The 27,662-nt window shown below is 46.5% G+C and overlaps 2 protein-coding genes across 7 annotated transcripts; one reads left to right on the top strand and one right to left on the bottom strand.

Moving 5' to 3' along the window:
- The first annotated feature begins 1,733 nt into the window (after positions 1 to 1,733).
- LOC115530643 (NACHT, LRR and PYD domains-containing protein 3) lies at positions 1,734 to 6,845 on the top strand. Of its 3 annotated transcripts, none has more exons than XM_030339309.1 (9): positions 1,734 to 1,873; positions 2,553 to 2,696; positions 2,811 to 2,882; positions 3,124 to 4,900; positions 5,114 to 5,275; positions 5,426 to 5,599; positions 5,683 to 5,850; positions 6,020 to 6,066; positions 6,152 to 6,845. In XM_030339309.1, the coding sequence occupies exons 4-9, from the start codon at positions 3,186 to 3,188 to the stop codon at positions 6,670 to 6,672; spliced, it is 2,787 nt and encodes a 928-aa protein (XP_030195169.1). In that variant the 5' UTR covers positions 1,734 to 1,873; positions 2,553 to 2,696; positions 2,811 to 2,882; positions 3,124 to 3,185; the 3' UTR covers positions 6,673 to 6,845. The 3 variants fall into 3 exon arrangements, with proteins under 3 accessions (XP_030195169.1, XP_030195167.1, XP_030195168.1); XM_030339307.1 differs by lacking the exon at positions 1,734 to 1,873 and adding an exon at positions 2,260 to 2,394; XM_030339308.1 differs by lacking the exons at positions 1,734 to 1,873; positions 5,114 to 5,275 and adding an exon at positions 2,260 to 2,394.
- A 129-nt stretch (positions 6,846 to 6,974) lies between these two features.
- On the bottom strand, positions 6,975 to 27,479 carry sec24c (SEC24 homolog C, COPII coat complex component). 4 transcript variants are annotated; one of them, XM_030339302.1, is made up of 25 exons: positions 27,316 to 27,479; positions 25,596 to 25,765; positions 24,154 to 24,234; positions 23,707 to 23,830; positions 22,909 to 23,075; positions 21,050 to 21,751; positions 19,910 to 20,046; positions 19,280 to 19,348; positions 17,927 to 18,035; positions 17,410 to 17,537; positions 16,707 to 16,845; positions 16,207 to 16,322; positions 15,586 to 15,710; positions 15,109 to 15,300; positions 14,646 to 14,739; positions 14,313 to 14,429; positions 13,928 to 14,098; positions 13,567 to 13,663; positions 13,140 to 13,285; positions 12,197 to 12,335; positions 11,540 to 11,658; positions 10,690 to 10,869; positions 9,443 to 9,628; positions 8,970 to 9,059; positions 6,975 to 8,797 (listed from the first exon to the last, which is right to left on the bottom strand). In XM_030339302.1, exons 2-25 carry the CDS (start codon positions 25,744 to 25,746, stop codon positions 8,657 to 8,659), a joined length of 3,720 nt encoding a protein of 1,239 aa, XP_030195162.1. In that variant the 5' UTR covers positions 25,747 to 25,765; positions 27,316 to 27,479; the 3' UTR covers positions 6,975 to 8,656. The 4 variants fall into 4 exon arrangements, with proteins under 4 accessions (XP_030195162.1, XP_030195163.1, XP_030195164.1 ...); XM_030339303.1 differs by lacking the exon at positions 19,280 to 19,348 and having other exon boundaries at positions 27,316 to 27,478; XM_030339304.1 differs by lacking the exon at positions 24,154 to 24,234 and having other exon boundaries at positions 27,316 to 27,478.
- Positions 27,480 to 27,662: the final 183 nt, after the last annotated feature.

Below are 27,662 nucleotides of genomic sequence, written 5' to 3'. Positions count from 1 at the left end.
AGTGAACACGGTGGAGTTGATTTGGTATTTACTGAAGAACGTACTCACATCTCCCTTGAGTGACCAGTCTCCCTTGAGTGTCGCTTATCCAAGTAGCGCAAACAAGGCATGTGTTTTAAGAACGTGATAGCTGAGACTTTCAGTCCTCCATTAAAGATATTTAACGTGTTTCAGGGAGACAGAACTGAACTGAACAGAACCCTGCAGATTGTTTTAAAGTCTTACCCCATATAACCACCCCAGGTTTCATGCTTTTAAGAGTTTGTGTGGATCTTTATTGCAAACAGAAACCTGTCAGAGTAAATCAGTAAGACTGTGACAACATAAAGCAATTCTTTGGTCATCAATATAGTACATAAAGGTTGGTACACACAATATTTTGACCCAGGAGGAATATAAAGCTTAAGGGATATCAACACTTGTATCCAAAGCAACTAGCTGGGGACTTCAAAGAACAGCCAAGGCAGACCGGACATTGTGGGGCTCGAAACCATCTGCTTAACTTTCCCCACTTGGAACATCAGTCACTGGGCACGGAGAGGAAGGTAAAGCAGGAGTTTGAGAAGAGTGAGAGTGAGAGTTCCTTTCAGTGAGAGGAGGGGTGGAGATGGGAAGCCCTAAAGAGGAGAGGAAAAGACAGTAGCCTGGCAAAAAGTTAAATAAGGTATAGAGGTGCTCTCAGCAAGTTATGTTTTTAACAAATTTTTAAACTGATTAGCACAAAGAATGAAACTCATTTTTCCACTTTGTCACTGCAGGACTTTGAGTATCCGACGGAGAGGTAAATAGCTCTGTATTTAGAATAGCTATTAATAATTATTATTTTTTTTAATTATACACTATTGTCCTCCAGCATTTGCTCCCTGATCCTTTCACAAAACACACACACTTATAAATGTGTCATAACACTGTGGAAACCTTGAAGTCAGAATCTTGCGGAGCATGAAGCTGAAGGACAGTACAGTTGAGTACAGTAGGATTTGGACTGCAAAACCAGTATGATCCTTTCCGAATCCTTGTTCTTTGGCTAGTTTTCCTTTAAACACTAAGGATGTCATGTGATCGACCTACAGAACCTGTGATCTTGTTCCCCGTCAATGCATCACCTTGGCTGTTTGTCCGAGGTCCTTCACCAGAGTGAAGGTTACAGATGCACATCCGCAGCTTCCCAACCATCCAGAACGCTGCCCTGGCTTACCATGGTCCTGTACTCTGAGGACTACAGCAAAGACTCCTGGGAGTGTGAAGGTGGGGCTGCACACCAAATGGATCCACAACGAGAGCATACTGGAGGCAGGATCGGTGACAATGTCATACTCAAGAAGAGGCAAGGAAGGGTTGTCATACAGGTGGACTTTGAAAAGGGTACAGCCTCTTTAGGATTCCACAAGGCCACATGTATAAGGCCACTGCGACTCAGAAGCTCTACCCAGGTATTGCTTTTCAGGCAAATTAGCCACAAAGATGATGGTATTTTCCATTTTACTCTTTTAGGCCTACTAGGGAGCAAAAGATATATTTTTACATGACTTTCTTTTTGAATTTATAAATTGTATACCAACCAAATGTTTCATAATTACAGACAAGCACAACTTTTCCTTTTTTTTAATGAGCGATGCCGAAAAAAAAAAAGAAGAGTTCATGTAAATTGACTATTTTCGTATGCCCTATAGCGACCTCTGTAGGATGGTAGCCTATCTATTTTGTCAACCTGCCAATACTTAGTATTGCGGAAGCAAGGAATCCCATTTATTTACATTCTTTCACGCACACATACCATCCATCAACTATTATTGAGTCACCTACTCTGGGAATATCACTTTCAAGTTGACTTTGACTGACCCTTTATCACCTATTTGCCTAGCAATTACCGGTGAGTGAATGCAACATTTCATTTTATATTCTTCTTTTTACCTAAATGTGCATATTTCTTTTTGATAACCATCGAGAATAAAGGATATCAAACAGGGACACATTTTAACTGTTCATTTCACCCAAAGAATTACACTGATAAAAACAATTTATTTTATAATAAAATATAAAAATGTATGTTAACATAATTATTTTTTAGGTAAGGGGTTTATTGTTAACGTCGGGGTGGGTTAGCAGTGCATGCACTGTACGTGATGGACTGAACATGTGATGCAGTCATTTAACTATAAGGCTATATAACACATACAGCGGGGAAATCAAAACCACACGTTTTCTTGTGCGTCAGTTTCCCCTTGCTTTCGGGAGGAAGTTGAATAAAGCTGTCACAAATCTCACTTGCAGTGTCTTTGCAGTCATATATCAGTGCAGCACTTGCAGTTTCTGTTCGCAATATTACTTATTATTACCACACAGAGGAATGAATGGAGGTCGAGGAGAATGCTCCAAAGATTGATAATGCGGGTGAGGGGTTTTAATCATTATTAGGGTTCGGGTTATTTTTAATCATTCCTAATTATGATGATTTATGAATAATGCTACTATTACTGCTTGCTGTTTTGATATGAATCACACCACCAAGGACCAAAGCAGATAAATAACACCTCTTTCCCCATCAATAGTGGACAGTAATCCAGCAGCCGTCCAACCAGTGCATCTCAACTGTACAGCCCAGAATGAAAGCACCATCGTGGCTCTTACCTTCACCAATTGTCAAATAGGTGGTTCAGTCAACCTAAACACAAATGTGAATTCCAACAATCAAGGTACTTATTTTAGCTACAAATCAGCCATGTGATCTGTACAACATTTATCCTGTAATCCCAGCTTCTTATGCAAGAGCTTTCTTTCCATTCCTGTACTAAATCTTTAACGGAAAGGATCCGGTCTACCAGTGAAACCATTGGCTGATCCTATCACAGTGGGAACTGCTCCTCCAACTGAAAGCAATGGTAAGTGGTGAAAAGCAGAGAAGCATTTGAAGCATTGGTTTCATCCAGTTTTAAGCCTTGAACATTGCAGTAAAGTCACGTAGTTGAGCTTAGCTTCTGTTTATTCTTTCAAGGATGAATCGTCGAATTACGTGAGACAACATGACCTTTGAGACATTCAAAACAAAGAAAAGGGGCAGACAGACAGACAAAGTAAAGCAATGTCAAACTAACAATTATATTTCCTTGTGCCTTTTCCTAGGAGATCCGATTTTAAAATGTCAACAGGCATTGAAGTCTGCGCTTAAGAGTAAATTCAGCCATATGCGCGAGGGGCTTCTGACACAAGGAAACAAGATTTCTCTCGATAAGAAGTACACAGAACTTTACGTGGTGGTGGGAGGAGTTAGGGCTGTCAATCAAGAGCATGAGGTAAGACAGATTGAGAGGGTGTCCCAGATCACAGAAACCCAGGAGGAAACCATCAGATGCAACGATATCTTCTGTCTTTCGGACAAACAGGAACACCCCGTGAGGACTGTCCTCACCATGGGTGTGGCTGGCATTGGAAAAACAGTATCCACCAGTAAGTTTGCTTTAGACTGGGCAGAGGATAAACACAATCACAACCTGGATTTTGTATTTCCACTTTCATTTCGAGACCTTAATCTCATACATAAGCCTACAAGTCTATCAGAGCTTTTGCTTACGTTTTATCCTCAAGTGAAAGAGGTCCAGAGGTTGGACACGTTGAAAGTGCTGCTCATACTGGACGGTCTCGACGAGAGCCGCCTCTCCCTCGACTTCAAATGTGAGTTAGTGAACGAAGTGTCGCAGCAAACCACAATACAAGTGCTGCTGACTAATATCATTAGGGGCACCCTGCTCCCCTTCGCCCTGGTCTGGGTGACCTCCAGACCGGTTGCCACAGACCAGATCCCTGGCGAGTGCATCGACCTGGTGACCGAGGTGAGGGGCTTCAGTGACCTCCAGAAGGAGGAGTACTTCAGGAGGAAAATCAGTGACCAACGACTGGCCGAACAGATACTCTCCCACGTGAAGTCCACCAGGAGCCTCCACATCATGTGCCACATACCCGTCTTCTGCTGGCTGATCGCAACAGTCCTTGAGAAGGAATTTACCAAAACCACAAGACAGAGTCAGCAGCAGACGCCAAAGACGCTGACGCAGATGTACATACACTTCCTGGCCCTGCATGAGGAGGGCATGACGCAAGGACGGAGACAGTCCAACGTCGAGAGTACGAGGTTGAACCTTATTTCCCTTGGTCAGTTGGCCTTTAAAGAGCTGGAGAAGGGCAATTTCATATTCTACGAGAAGGACCTGATAATTCACCGCATCGACACCACACAGGAGTCGTTGTTCTCGGGCATCTACACACAAATCTTCAACCAGGAACTGACACTGGGTCAGGAGAAGGTGTTTTGTTTTGTGCATCTCAGCATTCAAGAATTCCTCGCTGCTCTTTACGTGTTCCTCAAATTCAACAACGACAAAGACAACGTGTTGGTGAAGAGGTCATCTGGTTCTAGGTTCATACCGTTCAGAGATCCATCTGCACTCATTCTCTACAAAGCAGCAGTGGACAAGGCTTTGCACAGCCCTGACGGACGTTTCGACCTCTTCCTTCGCTTTCTTTTGGGTCTGTCACTGGAGTCCAACCAGACTCTGTTGAGAGGTCTGTTGACCCAGAGTAAATCAAACGCCAAGGTCCGATTAGAGATTGCCAAACACATCAAGGAGAAGATCAGGGCTTCCAATTACTCGGAGCGATGTATGAATCTGTTACATTGTCTCAATGAGATACATGACAACTCCCTGGTAGAGGAGATTCAGAGTTACCTGCGATCTGGAAACCTTTCAACGGCTAAACTGTCACCCACTCAGTGTTCCACGCTGGTCTACATACTGCTTACGTCAGAGGAGAGGTTGACGGTGTTTCAGCTTGGCAGCTACATCAGGTCGGAGGAAGGACTTTTTCGGCTACTGCCCGTGGTTAAAGAGTCAGAAATAGCCAAGTGAGTACCCAATCTTTTGTAATGTTAATACCTACCTTAATTGACTGGACCAAATAGTATTCACCCTACATTTCAAGAACAAAGTAATATTTCAAGGTTTTAACTGTAACTACCAGATTGTCCAGATGCTATAACATTGAATTAATACCAACTTCTTGAACTCAACATTTCCTGGTTAGTTTTGTACAGTGAGGTTTTGTCTCCTTCCTGCAGTCTGGGAGGATGTTACCTCACAGCAAAGTGCTGTAAAGACTTGGCCTCTTGCATCAGTTCATCTCATCTTAAAGAGTTAGACCTGAGTGAGAACAAGCTGACAGATGAAGGGGTAATGCAGCTCTCTGATGGGCTGCAGAAATGCAGACTTGAAACACTCAGGTCAGCACATCATTGTTTCTGTGTGCGTGTGTTCAGTACTACAGCAGTGATACTCACCGTGACACCAAAGCTCAAATGACATGGCATACAATTAATCTGTCTGTATAAAGGAAAAACTAATTTGCTCACATGGCTGATTGTTTTTTCTAGATTAAAGAACTGCAGTTTAACAGCAAAGAGCTGCATATCGCTGACCACAGTTCTCAACTCAAAATCCTCTGGACTGAAAACGTTGGACCTGACTGACAACAGCCTGGGGGATTTAGGAGTGAAGCAGCTTTCCCATGGACTGACGAGTCCTTTCTGTACACTGGAATTGCTCAGGTGAACCTCTGCTCTAGAAACTCAGTGAAATGGCCAAGCAGTGTCAAGCAGGTATGTCTTACAAACGTCTTGTTGTGATCCAGTTTGCCCCTCTGTAGGATCAGTGAAGAAGGCTGTACTTTTCTGGCATCAGCTCTGAACGCGTGCTTCCTGAGAGAGCTGGACTTGAGCTACAACCACCCAGGGGACGACGGACTGAGGCTGCTCTACACCATGTTGGACGACCCCCATTGCCCTCTGGAGAATCTCAGGTGCAAATCTTCATTTCATTCAGCATCGGACCAAGGTGGTGGCACGATAAACCAGTAGATCAGTCCTTCAAAATAATTTACTCAACTTTCGTCTTTGTGTTTCAATAACTGTTGTCATCACATTGAACTCAACAAATCTGCCTTTTGAAATTCTGCTCCAATCCTGCAGTGCTGATCATTGTGATGAATGCAGAATCCAAGAGGACCCAAAGAAATGTGAGAAAGACTGCATCTTCTAAAACAATGTGATACTGCCGTACGGTCGACTCCAGGGTTAATCTAAATGCTGCTCCTCCCCCAGATACCACACAGCTCTCTCTGGACCCCAACACCGCCCACAGGGACCTGACCATTTCCGAGGGGAACAGGCACGCCAGGCGATGGATAACTCAGCCCACGGAGGACCTCCCCGAGAGGTTTGACTTCTGGACCCAGGTGCTGTGCGTGGAGGGGCTAAAGCACCGCTGCTACTGGGAGACCGAGCTGACTGGGAGGGTTCAGCTGGGGGTGGCCTACGGGCGGATGCACCGGAAAGGAGAGGGGGACGACTGCCACCTCGGACGCAACGACTCCTCCTGGGGAATGAGCTGCACCAAAAACGGGTACAACGCCTGGCACAACGGCGTGAACATCGCCCTGACCGTCGCTCCCTGCTCCAACAGGGTGGGGGTTTATTTGGACTGGTCAGCGGGGACGTTGACTTTTTATAGCGTCTCCGTGGGGGAGTTGACCCCCCTACACACCTTCCACGCCTCCTTCACCGAGCCCCTCTACCCAGCTTTTCGGCTCGGCTGGGTGAACGCCACAGTCAGACTGTGTTGAGGAAAATGTTTGATGGATGTTTCTTTGCTATTAATCGATCAGCAAATGGCGCTTAACCTCCAGTGAAATATCTATTTTTCTAAAAAAACGTTTCCTTTGTTGACTTATATTCGGCTCACTGTTTGTCCTTCAGGTAACAATAACATGAATAATAAAATTCTACTTATATTGTACTTTTGACAGAGCATTTCTTTGGACCATTTATTATCCCCCTATGTTCACACCAATGGGAATATAATTGGCAATCAAGAGGTATTTACCATGGAGGCAGGGGAAAGACAACTTGAAAAAGGTGAAGCTAGTTTCAACCCTTTAAACAATCATTTTATTATTAGCGGTCCAAAAAGGCATTGAACAAAACAAAATTTAAAAGGTGCGTGTCTGTGAATGAGGGGGTAGTTGGGTGAAACGGAAATAAGTGTTTCAGTCATACACGTGGGCTAAAACAAATCTGACAGGGTAAGGGCACATAAACAGGAAGGGTGTCACACAATATGAGTGAGCTGAAAAAAATAAAACAAAAACGGCAGGTGAGAGGAAATCAAGTCTTAGTCCTCCCAATATGCATGCGAGTGTGTGTATTGGCAGATCCCTCTGTTCCTCAAGAGAAATTCACCAGGACCACCCTTATTGACACACTTCCAAGCCTTTTGCCTGCAGTTGATGATTGCAGGCAAGTGGTGTGCGTTTGTGATGACATAGTCTCGAAACCTACAACGGTTCAAGCATTTCCATTGAATTGTCTTTACAATTTAAACGTTGTCAGAGCGAAGACAACCTATATACAAATCAGATCCATTAGCCCAATCCTTCTTTGCACGCCTCTATCGTGCCAGCAAAGCATGTGCTGTTGTTATAGCTCCTTGGACTGAATACCAGGTGCATCCCATAATTATCCAGGAATGATCAGCCTCACAGCCATTCTAATCAGACTGAAGCATGTGCATTGTGGCATCATGATTCAGTCCATGACCATGTCTTCAGTCCCGCTTCAAAATTTTATTTTCTGTTGAGGAACATGGAAAATAAGAAAAAGGCCAACAAACGTATCATGCTGCGTTGTGGTTTTACATCACGTGCCTTCGCACCATACCAAGTAAGAGGACTTGATTGGTCGTTCCACTCATTAACACAGTTCACCCTGGCGGCGCACGGACATGCAGGAAAATGGCCGCACAGCAGTGTGCTGCTAAACTTTAGGAAATCTGTCCACAAATGCACACCAAAAAGGGTGGAGCGAGCGAGCCATCATGGATAAGGGGAGGCCAAGGCCTTAGTAAAGACAGTGAGTAAAGATATAAAATGGAAAAAAAATAATTTCTACAGATGGTAAAGAACAGGATTTATTTAATTTATTTGATATATGTCTCGTTGAGTAGTAGTCCTCTTTTTCCCTACTGGATTTTCAATCATACAAAAAGAGTCATGTATGCGATTAGCATGTTTGCTATTGGCTCGTTTCCACACCTCGAACAGCCTTCAGTGCTAGTGGTACAGACAGTACACAGACTACAATCAACATCACTTCTCCACCTCCCTCATTCGCTCGCACATTTATTAACCCACATAGTCACTCGTATACAGTTTCATAAGCAAACGTTATAGACTTGGACACTCATGCCAACGACTCTCGCTGTGATAAAACTTGATTTCGACAAACCTCCTGTTCCTCCTCCTCTGTCCATTAGTCACAAACATACACACAAGCACACACACACGCACACACAATCTCACTATCTCTCTGCTGCATGGACAAGACAATGAGTCTCTCCAGCAGGCGGTATATAATTAAATATGTCTCTGGACCTTGGCTGACACGGAGAGGGGGTTTAGTGTATTAGGTAAAAAAAATCAAAAGATAACGCGCTTCAGGAGTGAGGGGAAGGAGGTGCCGTTGAGTCAAGAGAGGAGGGCGGATCGGGAGGGGGGGGGGGGGGGGTGGGAGGGGTATGTTCACATGTGGTCGGGGGGGAGGGGGAGTGTCCTAGCTGAGGAGCTGGCGGATCTCCTTGTGCATGTGACACAGGAAGTCCACGTATGACGCTCCGCCGCTGGCGTTCTTGTCCTCAACCAGGAAGTGCCTGAATATGAGCTCGGCCTTGTCTTCCTGTTTCACCACAATCAACTGCAGACAGCAGACAGCAGACCGCAGACAGCAGACAGCACACACACACAACGAGAGAGAGAAAAGAAGAGGCAACGTTAGAATAATAAAACATGAGTTATACAAAATTGAAAATGAACAGACCATACAGCAAAAGGGTAAGGAAGGCATGTGAGTGGCTGTGGTTGCGGACCTTCATGTAACGGGACCTCTGTGCCCGGAAGGCGTCTACGATCTCTCGGAGTCTCTTGGAGAATGGGTTGTCCAGCACCGGTAGGCTCGTCTGGGGTGAGGACACGCATAAACACATTCTGAGGTTACATCCAGAGCACATGTGGCGAACAGAGGAGAGGTGAGGAAACACACGACGCCTGCCCCATAACCAGTGGCAGGGGGGCGGAGGACCAGTGAGATGCAAAAGTATGCATTTCATTCTCTGTCACGATTTTCCGATCAACGTTTTTTTCGTATAAAGTTTGATTAAGATGACTGATTTTCGTCGAATCATATCAATTCTGCTGCAGACTAACTGATACGTGCATTGATCCAATGTAAGCCATGCAGCAGACAAGCCCATTCAAACCCCATGATTAAACCGAGTCGTTCCACCCGCATCGCCATCACCGCCCCGACAGAAAACCCGTTTTGTGTTTGTGGGCCCCTCACCAGGTTGGGGTCGATCTGGCCGAAGCTCGGCGTGCCGAAAATGTTGAGCAGCAGCTCCTGCTGGGCATTGGCCCCCACCCACAGGAACAGGTGCAGGCCCGTCTCCAGGAGGTAGGCTCCGCCCTTGGACAGCCGCTCCTCCGAGTCCCGCACCGCCAGGGGCAGTGAGTCGCCCTCCAGCTTCATCTAGGAGAGACAGAGCGGGTAAAGGTCAGGTGTTTCAGGGCGCTACGCGGCATGAATGTAACCCCTGCGCCTGTGAGGCTCACCTGGAGGAATTGCACCCAAAGGCAATAGCGCGGGGGGGGGGGGGGGGGGGGGGGGGGGGGGGGGGGGGGATTCTTTGCTTCCTCCATTTCTTTTTTAAACCAGATCATCAGAACCTCAATGTCATCTGACTGAATGTTAATGGACTGTTGATGAAATCAGTGAAATGCTAATGTCATTAATATTATTGTAATTATAAGTGGAAGTCCATTAACGGTACCGCCCAAAGAGGTTGCCTTAGTGTTTTCTACTTTAGTGGAACTGCGACAGACATGAGGATCCCAAACATTAAACCCATGCGTTAAATCAAAGAATAAAGTTGTATATTGTATCACAGAATCGTATTTAGAGAATTCCATAACATTATATTCTCTTATATTCTCTCTCTTATATCGCTAAGCCGTTGCCGAATCCCTTCCCTATAGGGGAAGGATTGCGCATAATGGTCTTATTGCAGCAAATCTTTAATCTTTTTTAAAAAATGGACCGGTCGACAAAGAGTGGAGAAAAGCAAGAGGGCAATATTTTGAAAAACGACAACAAAAACGCATCCCCCCTCTCGCTCTGCTGACTGCCTCTGTACGTTTCTCCACAGTTGCATTAGTGCACCTGGGGCGGAGCCATGATAGGCCGTGTGGACATGAGATTGACAGGCAAGATGGACTCCCAAGACCAATCAGAGACCACCTGCCTGGAATGGTCAGGAATGAGCCTGGAGCTGCTTAACTCTGAATTGTAGTCACGCAGTCAACCAGACCAGATATTTTCACAGAGCATTTCACTCAGCAATAGCCGACGGACAGCTGTGTCATACTTAAATGACAGCTCTTACGTCTTACCTACAGCGCCTATAAGAAAGAGGGCGGCCATTATCATCCGTGGCCGACAAGACATTTACAAGCGGCTGGTTGGTGTGATTGACCATGCACCACACACGTACGTGTGTGTGCGTGTGCGTGCGTGCGTGTGTTAGCTCTCACCAGGGGCAGCAGGCGGGGGTAGAAGAAGACGTGGCTCTCGGAGACGTCCATGCCGCTGAGCAGCTGCCGGAGGTAGGCGCGGTCGTCCAGCGACACGTCGGCCGCGGGCAGCAGCACGTCGCTTTTCAGCACGCAGTTCAGGTACACCGGCAGCAGCTTCATGCACTCGGGCAGGATCAACTGCAGGGGAGAGGGAGGGAGTTAGACTCCTAATATTTATGCCTCATTGAGCTTTATATTAGGGCGGCTCAATTATGGAAAAAAAGTCATAAATTATAAACACGATTATTTGTCGATATTGAAATCACAATCATTCAAAAGATTATTTTTGTGTGCCTTTACTCAGCATTTATAATTTCTCATTTCTCTTTTTTAACTGAGAACTTTAAAATTTCCTCAAAATACACAAAATGTTCGAATAGAAGATTTTTAAATAGTACGAAAGAAATGTATCCAGCTGTTCTTTTCTATCAAACATTTAATTAATAAAATATATATACTTTGTCTGTTTAAGTCAGTTCAACCCTTAAGGGGATCTGTGCGGTTACCTCAGTCATGGTTAAGTCAATCTTAAAGCTCATGGCTATCCTCTGGTCTACCAAACAAAGACCAATCTTGGGTCTGTCTATTTAGGCTAGTTTAAACCTTTGGGAAGAGAGACTTCAAGAAAATGAAGATGGGCGCATATATATATATATATGTTATATTAATTTGTCTATTAACGTAATATACATCAAAAAAATAAGGAACTGAGTGAACGCTTTAATAAGGCGGCCATTAAAAAGGGAGCGGGAGAGGGAGAGGGTAAGTGAGGGAGCCACAGATGGAGGGGGCGAGGGTCATCTCCTACCTGGCCTGCTGAGGAGGGGCTGGCACAGTTCTTGCGGTAGCACGCCAGTATCGCAGCACACTGGTTGACCAGGCCCTCCCTCACCGTCTTAGTGGGGCTGGTCAGCACGCTGCGGAACGCTGCAACACACACGCAGACAGAACTAGAATCTTCAGCTAATGCAACACGGGGTCTGATCACTACGGCCATGGCCATCAACAACAACGACTACCCAGTAGGGCTGAATGATCAATCTAAATCAAACCGAAACCGCAATGTAATAGAACGCGATTTGCAAATCGCAAAGGCTGCGGAATAAAACTTAATTTTTTGTGAGATCAGTAAGATTCATATTTATTTATTTTTAAATAAAGATAGCACATAGGCCTGGCTTAAATGAAAGAGCGGTTTATATGTTTACTGCTTCCAATGTTGTGTTGGTCATACTATAGAACAAATTATTGCTTGCTTGTTTAGTGAATAATACTGAGCATGAGGAACTTTAGAAAGACAAAAAAACTCAAACGCAATATTGTTCGAAATAATCGCATTTCGATTGTTTGCCCAAATCGTTCTATTACCCAGCCATAAAAAATGCATTATTTCCACGCCAATTAGAAGTAGCGGATGTCCCATACGATGCTTGAAGTGACAAGGGGTTGAAGGAAAGTCCCTCACCGTATTTGGAGAAGAAGTTGATGATGGTGTCTGTCTCGCAGTTGCGGTACAGGTCTGCCAGCTGGGAGCAGCAGTTGACGGCCATGTTGTGGACGCGCAGGCGCCTCTGGCCGCTGCAGCTGGTGTACAGCACGGCACACTGGAGCGGAACGCGCCCAGCACACACGTTAACAACCACAACATGGAGGAGAGACACCTGGCTGAGCATAGGTCAACCTATTGAAAACCGCTTGGTATACATGCTGCTATAGCATTGTAGGCAATGTAATGAATGAAGAGAGCAGTTGAATGAAGCAGGTCTGATACCTGTTTTGAACCTAATCGATTATATCCCCTTAGTGTACAGTGATACCTCTATAAACATATTGTAATGACCGTCAGGGTTGAAACTCCATTTATTTGATACGCCACGATATCTGATACCACGGGTATCAGATATCGTTTACTCCCGGGCCCGAAGGCCAAGATAAATAAATGATCAACCAACAATGAATTATAGAAATGATTGAAAAAAATCGTCCGCCCATCATCACTCTAGTGTAATAGTATCACACACTCTTCCTTGCATTCCAAGGACGTTATCTAGTTGTCAGTCCCCAATGTGAGTACAGAAGCGAGAAAAAGGACTTGTAGCTTCCACGCACCATACACCTGAAACACTTTGCAGTCCGAGCTTGAATGGTGACCCCTGTTGTCATTAAATGTTTATAAATCTATTGTGAAGAAACTAGCAGTGCCCTCCCTTATCTGTACATTTTTTGCACCTCGAAAGTCTCCGTTGTTACTATGCTATTGTATCTTAGATTTCATATTGTACGTTATTTGTGCAAAATGCTATTTTGAAATCTCTGAAACTTTATGTTGTCGAGTTGCTGCTGCTTGCGTTGTCCAGGGTGCTGGTGTTAAATAAAGGTTTAATAAAAAAGACATCTAACACACACACCTGCATGAGTGCACCGGTCTCCTCGCTGAGCTTGTCGTCATGGCGGAACTCCACAGTCACCGTCTTGTCACAGTCTAGGCCGGCCAGCTCCACGTCGGTGGTGTTGCTCATGAAGAAGGAGCCGAAGAAGTCCGTGGCCCGGATGCCTAATCATGGGGAGGGGGGGGGGGAGAAAGAGGGGGACAGATGGTAATTTCATCAGAGAAACAAAAAAAACTAAAATAATAGCAGGCGTGGGGTCGTTTGGAGGTCAGGGCGTTTGACTCCCAGACAGAAGGTTCCGGTTCATTTAGTTATGCAATTAATTTTGATTAATTGCTCACACTTTCACAGTGGGAGGGAAATTTCTCACTCTTGCGTAATGAGAAAAATAATGATGTGGTTTACTACGAGTTTAAACAAGCGAGCGCTTAAGACGGGGCCTCACCAGTGCTGGTGCGGACCCTCAGAACTGCGTCGAAGCCCATGGGTTTCTCCACGTTCCTCCGGAGGTCGTTCAGGAACCGCTCTCGGTCCGACTGAGCCTGCAGCCGCGAGGACAAACCAATACTTTTAACACACACGTACAATGCTAGAAGACTTGTACAAGAATCGTACACACAAGAGATGCCGGCACTCACAGTGTACACCCCATAGACACCAGAACAAGCATTTTTCGCACACCTAAAAGACTACCGAACCCCCAAATAGAGGAAGGGGCTGAGTGTTTACGACCTGAAGTTGAACCGTGCTCTTACGAAGGAGGGCGGAAGGGAGGGGGAGTGGACGGACGGCGTGGGCGGTCTCACCTGGAAGTAGGTGTACTTGTAGACGGAGCCTCCCGTGGACACGGGGACCACCCCGAGCGTGGCCACGTCCACGTACTGGTTGGGGAAGAGGAAGAGGTCCACGCAGCAACCCTGCGCCACGCAGTCCTTGGCCAGGGTGCTGTAGAAGCCCACCTGGGGCTGGAACAGAGACTGGGGGGGGGGGGGGGAACAGAACGATAACTGTCAGCTGGAAGTGGAGGGAATCCGCACAGGTGGGACTATGCATGACTATTGTGACTACGTCAGCAGCGTTGCCAGATTGGGCAGATCCCCCCCCCCCAAATCTGGCAGCCCGGGTTGCCAGATTGGGGGGGGGGGGGGGAATCTGGCACAATCTGGCAGCTCCACCTGTCAGGCGTGTTACCTTCTCCTTGTCGGTGCCGATCAGCTTCTTGTCCTCCCGGTTCTTCAGCTTGCCAGGAGCCTCGGCGATGGGCAGCGAGGTGTGAAAGACAAACAGCTTGCCTGCACAGTCCGCCGCCTGGGGGCCAATCAGAGAGAGATAGAGAAAGAAATTATTAACCTCGGTCACTGACCAGCGATGGGATGTGATGGGGTTGAGGATAGTAAAAATTGACGAATAAAAAAGTTAAAATAGCATTATACAAATCCTGGAAGAGGCCAGCGATAGATATTGAAATGCAATAAAAGACAACCAGGGGGGGGGGGAGGGGTCTGGGTGGCCGTTCCACGGTACCTTAAGGGCCTCCAGCCCGGCCTGGATGACGGGCCCAAAGACCGTCTCAGTCTCCCGCGTGTCTGCAAACATCTCCGGGATCTGGTCCAGCAAACTGCAGAATGAAACGTGTACAAAATAAATCAGACGACGGCTTCCATTAGCGATGGTTGTGAATACGATATACAGCAGCAGCCTCAAAGTGCTCCACTGGCCCACGGTCAAAGCAGAGCTGATGGCGTCCCGTGATCTAGTAGAATAATCAACGGGATAAAACGCGTGATGGATGCAATGCATGATGGGGAACGGCTAGTAGGGCAGAAAGGGTTCACGTGACATTAATACCAGCCCCGAAATAGGGACGTGCACCACCTCTCGTTTACAGTGAATCCACCCCAGCTACCATTGACACAAGTGCCACTCACAGTAGAATCGCACAGCATAAAACATGTTTTTAATGGGACAGCATTCGTTCCCGTCCCACCTGTCGATGACCATGCGGCTCTCCTTGACGTTGACCAGGAAGCCGTCCAGCAGCGGCACAAACATGTCCGCCACATCCGACACCACCAGCATCTGGGGCTGGGCCAGGCTGGCCTTGACGTTGTAGAAGTGCAGCACCTTGTTGTAGGTGACGAAGCCCACCCGCACCACTGAGTCCATCTCCGGGTTCTCCCTAGGGGGAGGGAGGGAGGGAGGGGGAGGGAGGGAGGGGGAGAGAGGGAGGGAGGAGCAGTGAGGGAGGGGGAGAAAGAGCCTATTACATTGTATATCTTTCCATAAATCATCTGCGTGGAAATGTCAATGTTTATCGTCAGCAAAGTTATTTTGAATGAGTGTTTTTTATGACACCATTAAAAGGTGTTTACTGTCCATTTAGAGCACCGTATATTTTACATCACGGGGCTTAACTATGTGCTCCTGTGTGTGCGTCTGTACGTGTGTGTATTTGCGTGCGGACCTTGGCAGGTGGTCCAGCAGGGTCTTGAGCTCCTGGCAGACGATGTTGACCATGCCGCTCTTGACGGCGTTGTAGGACACGTCGATGAGGAAGATGAAGGCGGGCGGCTGAGGAAGCTTGTTGTTCTGTCGCGCAATCGGAAGGAATTAGCATTAGCCGTTTAGCACGCATTAGCTTAGCCATCACTTTCTGGTTAAGGATATGGTGAACCGCAGTTAGCACGACGTTAGGGCTGTACGGTTAATTAAATTCCATCTGAAATTGCGATGTAATAGATGATTACGTGATATGCAAATCACAAAGGCGGCAAAAAAAACAAAGTTGGGGGGGATTTGGAACTGTTACTGAGATCAGCAAGATTCGTATTTTTTTTTCTTTTAAAATTCAATAGTTAAATCATCCTTTAGGCATAGCCCAAAGGAAAGAGCAGTTTATATGTTGAATGCTTCCAATGTTGTGTTGGTCATACATATAGAATGATTTATTGCTTGTCTAGTGAATAAAATAGGACATAAGGGACTATAAAAAGAAAAATCGCAATATTGGTCGAACTAATCGCATTTCGATTACATCCCGAAATGGTTTCAACAAGACGTCCCCTTGTAAGCTCCACTGCTTTACCTTGCAGTAGTCCACCGTGGCGAGGAACTCATAGCTGCCCAGCGAGAGCTCTGGCCGGTCGTAACAGTCCACCCGCTTCCCAGTGTGGTCCAGATGCTGGAAGTAGTGGGGTGGCACTGGATAGGGGGGGAGCCAAACAAATACAGTCAACCGCTGAACATGTTGAATGGAAAGACCGGTCTGGATGATCAAACCGTCTCTCCTGGCTTCACTCAAACATAGGTCACCAGGATATTTAGCCAAAATGACCAGGTTGTTTGAACGATTCTGCCGCAGCGCATTCAGTGTGTGCCGGCCTTCACCATGAATGTAAACAAATGCAGAAGAACTTTGTCAGCAGTAACTCAAACCGGTACCAGCCACACAATCGGTTTTTCAGTGAAGCCAGGAGAGAGTGTTCGACAGATCCAGACTGGTATCGTCCTTTACCTCACACACAGGACTTATGCAGCAATACGCAAGATGTGACCAAACCACACACGCTGCCTCGGATCAGTTACCGTCTGAGACGCAGCTACAGAAGCCGCACTGGAAGCGTCTGCCTCCCTCGATGAACTGCATGTAGGGGCACATATAGGCCTTGCAGCGGTTGCATCGGATGGGGCCGGCTTCCCCGTGGTCTACCAGGTAGGGCGGGGTCTGTGGCAGGGAGGAGAAGCACACACCAGTCAAGCCTGCTTCACTGGATGTAAAACTTGACGAAACACACGCTAGAAGCAGCTTATAACCGATTGATTTCATAACGGCGCCGTACAGGAACAGAGAGTGGCCATATTTGTCTGACGATCCTATCAATATTGAGATAAAATGAGGAACAAGAGACTGGGATTCCTACCGGCAGGTCAGAATAAGGAGTTTTAAAACCAGTCGCTGCAGTTCCCCTTTTTTTTGGTTAACAGACGAGGTGAAGTGAAAATAGCCTGGCCCAAACAAATTATATTGCCTTCGTATTTAGTTGCGTAATCCTTTCCGGGTCGGATTATCCAGTCGACAATCTTACAACTAAATAGACCGCACTGCGGCCCGGAGCAAATCCCATCTCTCTTAATACAACTACATTATGAAACACTGCGGCAAAAGCGCTAATCCCAGCCCAGCAGGCCGTGCGGAAGGGGGCCATCAAGGGTCAATCATAATCGCCCCATGCCGTGCAGCTGTCCGTGGGACACGTGGGGGGGGGTGGGGGGTTGTAGGGCGTCTCACCTCGTCTGGGGGCAGGGTGGCCAGGGGCTTGATGACTGCGGCCAGGGGCACCTGCGATTGCTTGGCCATGTCAGCGGTGCAGGGCATGTTGTAGGCCGTGCAGCGGACAAACCTCGGGCTGGCGTTACCTGGATAGGTGCACACACACAAACAAGGACAGGCATACAGAATGAGGCCATCTCATTGGCTGTTTGACCCTGCACATGTCATCTGTCTCATTAGCAGCATCTAGTGGCGTGCGTTCTTGCTTTAGTTCTAGCTGCATATTTTTTTTATTTGCCGAATGTAAGATAACATTTGTTGGCACAGACCCAAACAAATCACATCAGGTTTTTTTCCAGTGAAAATTATAATGGGTTCAATGATATATTTTTAAGATAATCCCACTAACAGTGATTCATACGCAATCGCAATTATCAGCTTTATAATCGCAGCACAATATTTATATATATTATTATAATATGAAGTATCTTTGACCACATCGCCCGGCCCTAGTTTGAACGGCGGACCCCCTCACCTTGGTCTTTGACGTGGAAGTTGCTGGTGACGAGGGGCGGGGCCTGACCCCTGACCCCCGTGGTGAAAGGTTCAGTGGTCTTGACCCGGTCGTCTTCTATCACCTGGATCTGCACAGCCGAGGCAGGAGGAAGAGGAGGAAGGGGGAGGAGGAGGAAGAGGAAGGGGGAGAAGGTAAACTCTAACTTCTGCATGGGTTCTTGTGTAGTGGGTGCTCAGGTGTTTCACATCCATGCGGGAGAAGGTGCACACGCTGCCATCCACATGAGACGGAAAAGACCATACCAAAAGGAAGAAATAGATTGGATGTGCTGTGACTGTCGTCTTTTGTTTGACCTAGTGCGACTAGAAGATATATGCAGAGCAAACCACAAAGATATGGTGTAGGCTCAGATACATCCATTCAGTATATAAACAAAGAGTCAACTCAGACCCCCATTCAAGCCTTCTATGAAAAAAAGAGTCTGGAATCCTGAGTGCATGCCTTTTTGAAATGCTTTGTGGGTAAAGTAGGATGCTGAAAGCTGGCATGCAGGGCAGTGGGAGTGAAGAGCCCAAACCCACAGTGTAAAGAAGTACATTGAAACAGGTTTGGCAATACTAACATGCTGCATAGAGTTTGGAGCAAAGTTCAGCATGCTAGCCTCCTAGCAAGCTGGAGTAGTTAGCTGGTTTGGTTAGAGAAGGTCAACTAAAACTAAATCGTCTGAGATAGACAATGGTCAAAAGGATGTATTTTCGTGAGGAAACTTAATGACCAACTTCAAAAAGCCTTTTTAAAATGATTTTACAAATAGGGTAAAATCATTAGACTCTATGGCTTGAATATCAGATTCCATCTGGACAGGACTCAAAAGAGTTTTAGCAATATAAAATCCTAAATCAACTCAAATATACCATAACCTAGGCTAACGAAAACTTTGTCCTGCACGAGAACCACTGTGGCAGTTTCAAACACGCCGATATCTCCCCATAGCGACAAATCCTTTCATCCTTTTCCCTTTTGAAGAAGGAGGTTAGCCAATGTAGGGCAGTGAGTGAATGGAGGGAGGGGGAAAGGAAAACCAAAAAAGCCCACATCATCGACATGCAATGCACCACCAAGTCAACGAGGCCAGGGGGGGGGGGGGGGGGGGGGGGGGGTCTGTGTGAGAAGCCCAGGCTGAGGGGAAACGCTTCAGAGGGAGGAAGTAGGAGGAGAGGAAAGAGGGAGGGGGGGGGGGGGGGGGGTGATGTGGAGATGACGTGAAGGAAGCCGTGGACGAGGTCTGGAGCGTGGCGAGGGGGCGGTGGGGGGGGGGCGGTGGGGGGAGGAGGTGCACACACACCAGGTGCACACACACAGGAGACTTACTGGGCTGGGTATAGCGTCTGGGTCTATTTTATGTCTGGCTCTCTGCGCGGCAGGCTGCTCCGACGCTTGCTTTGACATCCAACACACAAGAGGGGATGTACGTGCGGCGCCCAATTGTTTTGGGGGGCGTAGAATGCGTGCACAAGTTACAGAAGTACCAAGGTTAAAATATATTGAAAAAAAAAAAAGCGAAAAAAGAATAGTGGGTGAGTAGTGCAGAGATGTCAGTAAAGACTGTACAGCGTAGCAGGCGGCTTCGCGGTGACACCAATCAGTGGTGTGGATTAGTATTGATTAAACACAGATTAGGGATGCAGTATATTGTAGTACATGCCCGGGTGGATCTAGCCAATTGATGCACGTTTAAAGAGTTCCGTGCTGGTCTGCTCCAAGAATACAGAAGACGTTGATGACCGTGTTGTATGTTAAAAAAAAACATCCGTATGGCGATAGACTGATTCTTATTTCAGGTACATCGAGACGCAGGGCTTACACAAACACAAAAACATTCCTGAAAATGGGCTGTATGGAACCAATGCTAGAAGTACAGTGTGTACCGTATCGTATAAAAGTAGGACACGGGGAGGAGTGGTGGGGGGCTGTTTGTGTCTGTGTGTGTCTCTCTCTTACCGGGCTAGGGATGGCATCTGGGTCAAGTCTTTTCTGTGCTTGTGCGGCTGGTGCTGGGGCCTGAGGGCCGTAGTTCTGTTGTCCAGGGTATGGCCCTGGGTAGCCGGGCTGGGGTCCTCTCACCTGACCGAACGCACCTGGGGACGGAGGGGGGGGGGGGGCGAGGTGAGCAGGGCCAAACAGTGGCACACGACACAGGGACGGTTGGAGACCTTTATATGCAAATCATTAGTCGATGACACAGGTTGCATCTTCGAGGAAATAAGTTAAGTGTTAATGTCGATAATAAACCCATAACATTTTAGATGAAAGTTACTAGTATGGAATCATTGTTGGCAACTGTGGTTTAAGTAGAGTAATCCAGGATGGGGTCTCGTTTTGGAAAATAAAATATATTAAAATATATAAATAATATATTATTTATTTTCCAATAACTGGCAGCCATTATTCCTTACATTTTATAATATATTGGGATTCTACTGTGATTAAGGCTGAAATAACATTTGAAAATTTTAAGTGAAATGATGCCTTAACCAACGAGGCATGCCTGTCTGGTCAATATTTTCACACGGCTAGTAAAATAGGGCTGGGTATAGCCAGGTACCTCACAATTCAATTCGATTCTTAAGGTCTTGATTCGATATCGATTCGATTTGATATTGATCCAATTGCTTCGATATCGATTCAATAACACGTGCAGATGACAAAAATCCATTTCCTAATGAATTAACCGTTTCATTGTGCTTTAACTAGCAAAAAGGGAATACACCATTGTATAGTATTGTTCCTGAGCTAAACTTGCAGCATAAAACAAATAATCATAAAATGGACAAATGTAAAAGGGCATGTACATTTATGCATACTCGCTGCTAGATTACAATACAATGAGTATGCTACTTTTTTCTTTTATTTTTTATGGAAATAATCTATTTAAAAAAAAAAAACGGAATCTATATTGAATCGAGAACAAATAAATTGCAGTGCATTGATGAATCGATATTTTAACCCAGCCCTAACGGCTACACTCCACAAGCACACGTAGCAGTTGAGTTAGCGCCGTCGTCGCTAAACCTGCACCTACATAATACTACAATGGTGGTTCAGGACCAGTTCTGGAGTCACGGCGTGACGTTTCCTCACCGTTCTGTTGAGGAGGATAACCGCCCTGCATGCCGGGCTGAGGAGGGGGCTGCTGCAGGGGTCCCGGGGGCCCTAGCGGGCCTGGGGGTCCCTGCGGTCCTGGGGGGAGGTGGTTGGTTTGGGCCATGGAGCTGGGAGGCATCTGAGCCCTGGGGGGAGGGGGACCTGAGTGGTAGGTTGCGGGCTGTCCGGCCGGGGGCTGGGGGGGCATGGTCCCTTGGTAGTGGCCCGGGGGAGCAGAGGTAGGCGGTGGGCCCGCGGGAGGGTAGGGCCCGGGCTGAGAGGGGGGAGGGGGCCCTCTAGCCGCGGGGTAGGAGCCGTGGGCGTGGGGGGGGGCGGGGGCGTAGTGGGGCTGGCTGCCGGGCGGCGGGGGACCCTGGGCGTAGGGCGGCTGGGCCTGAGGGCCTGGGGGGAGCGGGGCCTGAGGGCCGGCTGGGAGGGGGGCCTGGGGCCCGGGGTAGGAGGTGGGGGGAAAGGACTGGTGGGACGAGGGCGGAGGAGGAAGAGGAGCGGCCGAGGCGGAGGAGGCCGGGTGCTGAGGAGGCGGTGGGCCTCCGTAGTAGGGCTGGGGGGGGGCGGGGTCTCTGGGAGGCGGGGGCTGGCTGGGGGCCATGGAGGCAGGCGGGGGCCCCTGGGTGTAGGCGGGGTGGGGGGCGATGGAGTAGGCTGCGCTGGTGGGAGGCTGGGAGCTGTGTGGAGGAGCTGGGGAGAGGGGACATGTAGTTAATGAGGCCATTCATATGCATATTATATGGAAATTATGTCACTAAAAAGGACAGAAATTAGGGATGCACCGATGTATCGGACGAACATCGTTAACGGCCGATATTCGCGTTGTTGACTGCCATCGGCCTATCGGAAAATAGGATGACATTCACCGATGGCAGTGGCCGATGTTAACATTTTTAATGCTTCCTCCTCTTGAAATGTCACTGGGACATGACTTACAAACTGCATCTCGCTGATCTTTCTCCGAGACAGTGAGATACTCCCACACGGCCGACATTTTCATTCACTTTTGTTTGTAAACACATGCACGCTGGCGGCTTTTTTTTTCGTCGTATCACTCCGCAAGCGTCCTCGGTTGCTAAGCGACGTCAACGTCTTCTCAGGCAGACTATTTCTCAGTTGATCAACTCTACGAATGTTGGTAACAAATAAATTGTACAAAGACACACCGTGTGAAGTTATTTTTTTGGCCATAGTTTCCATTTGCTACAGATGTGTCTAGTTCACCGTCATGCAGGCTGTGTTCAGTAAAATAAATAGCGATCTGTTTTCGGGGCACGTAGGCCTATCTGCCTAAGCCCACGTTGAAATAATTTTGATGTTGAATGTTGCAGTTGTTGAAATAAACAGATTGATTTCATACAAAACATAAAAGCCTCTCCCTGTGTCATTGTGTGTGCGTGTACAAGTGGTTCGTGTCTACGTGCGTGTGTGGGGGGTTAGGGTTTGTTTCCCTGACACAAAAGGGGGAATAAATAACAAGAAAAAAACATCGGTATCGGCTATCGGCCAAATTGTTATATTAAACATCGTATCGCCCCAGAATTTCACAATCGGTGCATCCCTAACAGAAATGATCTCAGTCAAAATCCCAAAGCACACAGCATGAATGTCAGTTCATATTTGTAACGCAAATAAAAAAAAAAGACAATCAAATAATAATCAAAAGCATTTTTCGTTTGCTATGTATTGGCCTGTAGAAGAAATTTCCCAAATGTTGGCCGTGTACTTTTAGATTAAACTAGAAACTACACCTCTTTCGGAGATCATGATAACCTTTGACAGGCAGCCTCTGAGCCTCTGCGGACCACCAATGAGTTGATGCAGTTATAATCCCATCATAGTCTTACCGTAGCCTGGACCTGCTGCGGTGGGCGGCCCGGTGGAAATCTGCATCCCAGTCATTTGATTGGTCACCTGCTGCATGGGGGGTGGGGCCCCATATTGCTGGGGATACGGTTGAGGCGGCCCGGACAAGTTCACTGCCCCCTGGTTGTATGGCTGAGATACTGCAGGCCTGGGGAGAACATAAGCAGCCATGGTCACAACACTAGAAAGCAGCGTTTCTGCTTGAGTAGGCTGAAAGCCAGTCAGCTAGGGGACAGATACCACCGTATACTGTGGATAGTCTGTATCGACATTAAACTATTGTCCAGGAATAAATTGATTTCTTTGCTGCACAAGATAGATTTGGGGCATTGGAATAGCAGTGTTGATATATATGCTAGTTCCATCTAGATTCAACATTAGGTCGCAGTTTTCACGTGATGTCTGATCATTGCCCAGCTTTAAGTAGTATTTTATAGTTTTTTTGCTATTCTTATTTCTATGCTTGAGCTGTATTTATCCTTTTCTAGTTTTTACTTCTTGACATTATTTGACCCGTATTTTACCGGCATTTGCTGTTAAAATAAAACATCTACCGGTGTTTATCCACTTTTTTATGCATCTAATTTCTCTCTGATTCCATGCCTTATTATAACTACATGCCCTGCGTCATTTCATGCTCCAACAGGTAAACCAACACTCTGAATGGTGCACAGCGACAGGAGGGATGAGAGAAACGAGACCAGGGAAGCGTAGAAGTAAGTAGAGAGGAAAACACAAACAATGGCTGGCAGACAATGGGTCAACTGTATCCTGCCTACCTGGGAGGCGCTTGGCTCCCTGGCGGGGGTCCATTCTGCATTTCCCCCTGGCCGTAGTGGGAGTAGGCCTGGGGAGCGGCGGAGACAGGAGCTGGCACTGATGTAGGGGGACCTCTGAGGGGACCTGGAAGACAGACAGGGAGAGATTACCTCCCTGCAGCCTGATCCCCATTGGAGGACACAAAACGACTTGCCCTTACACCCTTACCCCCACCACGATACAAATGTCAACAAAAACAACAAAGATGGATACAAGATACATTCTAACTGATCACATAGTATCAACATAGAAAAATGCTTATGATAGCAAACCATGATTGAACCTTTAAAACAAATAAAAAAAATCAGATCCAAAACTTAGAACTGGAAAGAAGGTGTGGTAGAAGGAGTGAGAGGGCGAGCGTGCTAGAGAAAGAGAGAGTGTGGGAGCAAGTGAGAGGGCTTTACCTAGATCAAGAGGAGAAGACAGGTCAGAGACTGGGTTGGCTGCCACAGCCTTAGAAGGAAAGCTTGCATAAGGAGAGCAACCTGCAATTCAAGTAGTAGAGCATAGAGACATGTTGGGTAACAAGAAAAGAAAGGGGGGGAAAAGCGACGGGAAGCCGTTTGCCTTGGAGGAGCACAGAAGAGAAGCTTGAAACAGGAATGGCAGCGTGACATACCGACATGTCTCTCTGTGGGAGGGCTGGGCGATATATCAACATTGAATCAGTATTGGGATATGAGACTCGATAGTACAGTTGTCAAGTTTTGATTTGCTGGCCAGTTGATTTTATAAGCACTCTCAAATTCTCATTGGTCGATGGACAAGCGCTGCTGTTACTTTCATAAGGAAAAGGCGCTTCTTAATCCATTTTTTACGGGGGCAGGAGGGACTCATGCAAAACCGATGCATTTTATTTTTGAGTGAAAGGCTATATTGTGTTAAAATATATTATAAAAAATATATAAAATATATAAAAAATATTCTGAATGATATTCAAGGCTCCATAGTTTCTGGTGTAAGATTTGTATGGATGAATAGACTATAAGACTTATAAGACAAGAGGTCAAAACACTATAGTTTTCATAAATTTGACAACTTAAGGATGACTGCTCATCGACTTACTGAACATTTACTCACCTACAAACGAATAAACACCGTGTCGAACAAGCCATTGGTATAGCAGTATTTGGTTAAAAAGATCAAAGGGTGGAAAAAAAAAAGTCTGTTGGTATTCTTAAAGTGGTAGGCATAAGTTATTTTGCCTCTATATTGTCTGTGATATAGGCTCAAAGTATGAACACATCAGACATGGCACTTGTCAGACACACGCATCGCAGCACGTCCATTCGGACCGATTATATTAAACACAGCACCAAATCTAGAACCTAATCTTCTGACGTGTTGCCTTCCACTATAAGACCCTGCTGGGGACAGGGCACTCGAAGCTCTGCCGTAACCGCGTGGGACACGGACCATGAATGGATCTGAAACCCATTGACTTCCTCCAAACAGCACTTGCATGATATTTTGGCTGCCAGGTAGAGAAGAGTGACCTAATGCCGATTAAGTTGATCTAGATATAACCTGCATATTTTTTTTATCTTTCCCACCCCATCGACCATTCGATGGGTTCATGGAGTTGGTTGAATTTCAGTCGAGGATTTCTTTGGGTTGACGATAGCCCTCCTAGACATCGTCTTCGATTTTGGATATTGCAATATGGCATAAGTGTTGCCTTTTCCTGGTTTCAAAGTGATACAATTGTTTGACCGTACCGCCACCCCTACAATATCGATAGATGTATCTGCTTTCAAAAATGTTGACATTAGTTTTTGGCAAAATCCTGCTCGGTGGCTCCATGTTCACCCACACACATATTTAAACAGAAGGAACGCAGCGTTACCTTGAGGTGGAGCCCCAGGCTGGTAGACTGATGCGGGGTTGTTGTAAGGCGCGTAGGGGGCCGGGTACCCTGCTCCATAGCCGGGCTGGCCATAGCCAGGCTGGGGCTGGCCGTACGGAGACGCCATTGGAGTCTGCTGGTTTACATTCATCCTCAGTTCATACCTAAAGCTGAATGGGATTATAACAACAATGAAGATAGTCGTCAATACCGGTCCAGTGGGTCCCACAAAACAGAGAGCCTTATGGCTTGTACGTAAAAATGCATTATGGGATTTCTTTGTTGGCAATTCAGAATCAATTAAATCCCTTGAATATACCGTTAACTAACGTAAAAGGTTGTTTTGCCATGTTTCAAAAACGATATATACGGTGGCAGTTCCAAACACAAAGTCTTCCCATAATGACATTTCCGCAATTAATTATTAAACAATGACCAAAAAAACGTAACTACCAGCACCAATAACATTCCAATACCCTTATGCTTCCATATACAGGCATTCATTGTGTATTCATTGCGTGTACAAATGAACCTTATGACGTCTATGTCTCCTTGTCAATACAGTTTTGTTTTTTGTGTTTACCACACCCTCTCAGTGCACTCTTGATACCACCTATGGCAAATGTGTCGTCGGATACCGAGAAAAGAAGACAAGGTGTGAATAGAAACTCCTCCCTTTTTAAGTGCTGGTGCTCATGACTTCAATAGTACTGGTAGTGCAATGACACCGGTCACTACTCAACACAATTAACAAGTTGTATCATACATCTAGAAGCTTACAGACAAACAAATCTGACATCTAGCATGTCATTAGGATCACAGGAAGATTAAACAAGAGAATATGCATTATGAATTCTGGTGATCATCTACTCACTCTCTTGAGGAAGTGAAAACTACATTTGCGGAGAAGAATTATTCGAACCCATCTATGATGATTTCAGGTCAGCATAAATGCCATACTTTGCCCTTAAACTTGGTCACAGCATGATGAGAAGCATATCATCTGACGGACCAACACGGGCTCACTGCACAACGTCTTTGAATAATTCAACAGTGTAGGCGAACAGGCTAGAAAAGCAATCGCCTGAGTTGTGCAGCAATTGAGTGTTATGGGCCTGTTGCGTGTCCCATATTTGTTTTTCTGGATATGCTACACAACAGCTACACACTGTACTCCAACGCATTATGTTGGCATGCCATGTCAAACGTCAATGACATGCCGCGAAGAAACGAACGACAATGTCAGTCCACGAGACACTGCTATAAGATGTGAGCTGTTAAATGTCAACCGAGCGAGGTCGGTCATTATTACTCCACGACATGAAACGACCACAGTGCCGCATTACCTGGTATGCTACACAACGACAGCAAGCTAAATTGTCAGACAAGACACATCTGTACGCAACCCAGCTTAGGTTAGCGCTCCTACCTAGTGTAACGACATAGCTAGAGGACGTCGCGCACCGTATATCCTCGGTTAACTTCCCTGCTAGTTACGATGAGCCGTCTGACGGGGTGACAGCGACCCTAGTTGGATCAGCTGTACCCGAATAACAAGGAAAACAGCTGGCGAATATAAGGCAAACCGGTGGTGTTAGCGTTAGCTCTCTCGAATAGCAATGGCAATTTGGCCGTGCTAACGCTACTTAGCATCGGCATATCAATCTGGTAAACTCGTCGGGAATGTCCACCAAATTAATGATTGTAAATCACATGTCACCTCTAAAAGTGTTGTAAACTGTGACACTGCTCCCCCAATGAGAAAGTTGTATATCCAGGGATCGAGAAAGTAAAACAGCGACGTTGTCCCGGGATGTTTCTTGATAATCCCTTTCTCGGTATCGCTCTCTCAGAAGCGGACATCTACCGGAACTGCTGTAGCGCTGTGCCACGTCCACTTCCGGTCTATGCGTCGCATATAAAATATCTACAAAGAAGAGTTATTACACTTTATTGTGCAGCATTTCGCTTTGTATGGAACATTTCTTTTTAAAACATGCGTTTGACTTGCTTTAAAATATTCTTTTTAATTGTCTGATATTAGTTTACAGATGATGCGATAACCAA

Source organism: Gadus morhua, chromosome 18, assembly GCF_902167405.1.
Source record: "Gadus morhua chromosome 18, gadMor3.0, whole genome shotgun sequence".
NCBI lineage: Eukaryota > Metazoa > Chordata > Actinopteri > Gadiformes > Gadidae > Gadus > Gadus morhua.
The sequence above is the reverse complement of the archived record's forward strand: the minus strand, read 5'-3'. Positions and strand labels throughout refer to the sequence as shown.

What these genes read in the sequence shown, in the direction of transcription:
- LOC115530643 (XM_030339307.1), top strand. Translation starts at nt 2,355, where the DNA reads ATGGAGGTCGAGGAGAATGCTCCAAAGATTGATAATGCGG. An exon ending in TGCAGACTTGAAACACTCAG is followed by an intron (nt 5,276 to 5,425) that starts GTCAGCACATCA and finishes TGTTTTTTCTAG; the next exon opens with ATTAAAGAACTGCAGTTTAA. An exon ending in TGCCCTCTGGAGAATCTCAG is followed by an intron (nt 5,851 to 6,019) that starts GTGCAAATCTTC and finishes CCAATCCTGCAG; the next exon opens with TGCTGATCATTGTGATGAAT.
- sec24c (XM_030339302.1), bottom strand. Translation starts at nt 25,746, where the DNA reads ATGAATGTAAACCAGCAGACTCCAATGGCGTCTCCGTACGGCCAGCCC. An exon ending in CAGACGCTATACCCAGCCCA is followed by an intron (nt 18,036 to 19,279) that starts GTAAGTCTCCTG and finishes TCGGCTGTGCAG; the next exon opens with ATCCAGGTGATAGAAGACGA. An exon ending in AGACCGGTGCACTCATGCAG is followed by an intron (nt 12,336 to 13,139) that starts GTGTGTGTGTTA and finishes GTTCCGCTCCAG; the next exon opens with TGTGCCGTGCTGTACACCAG.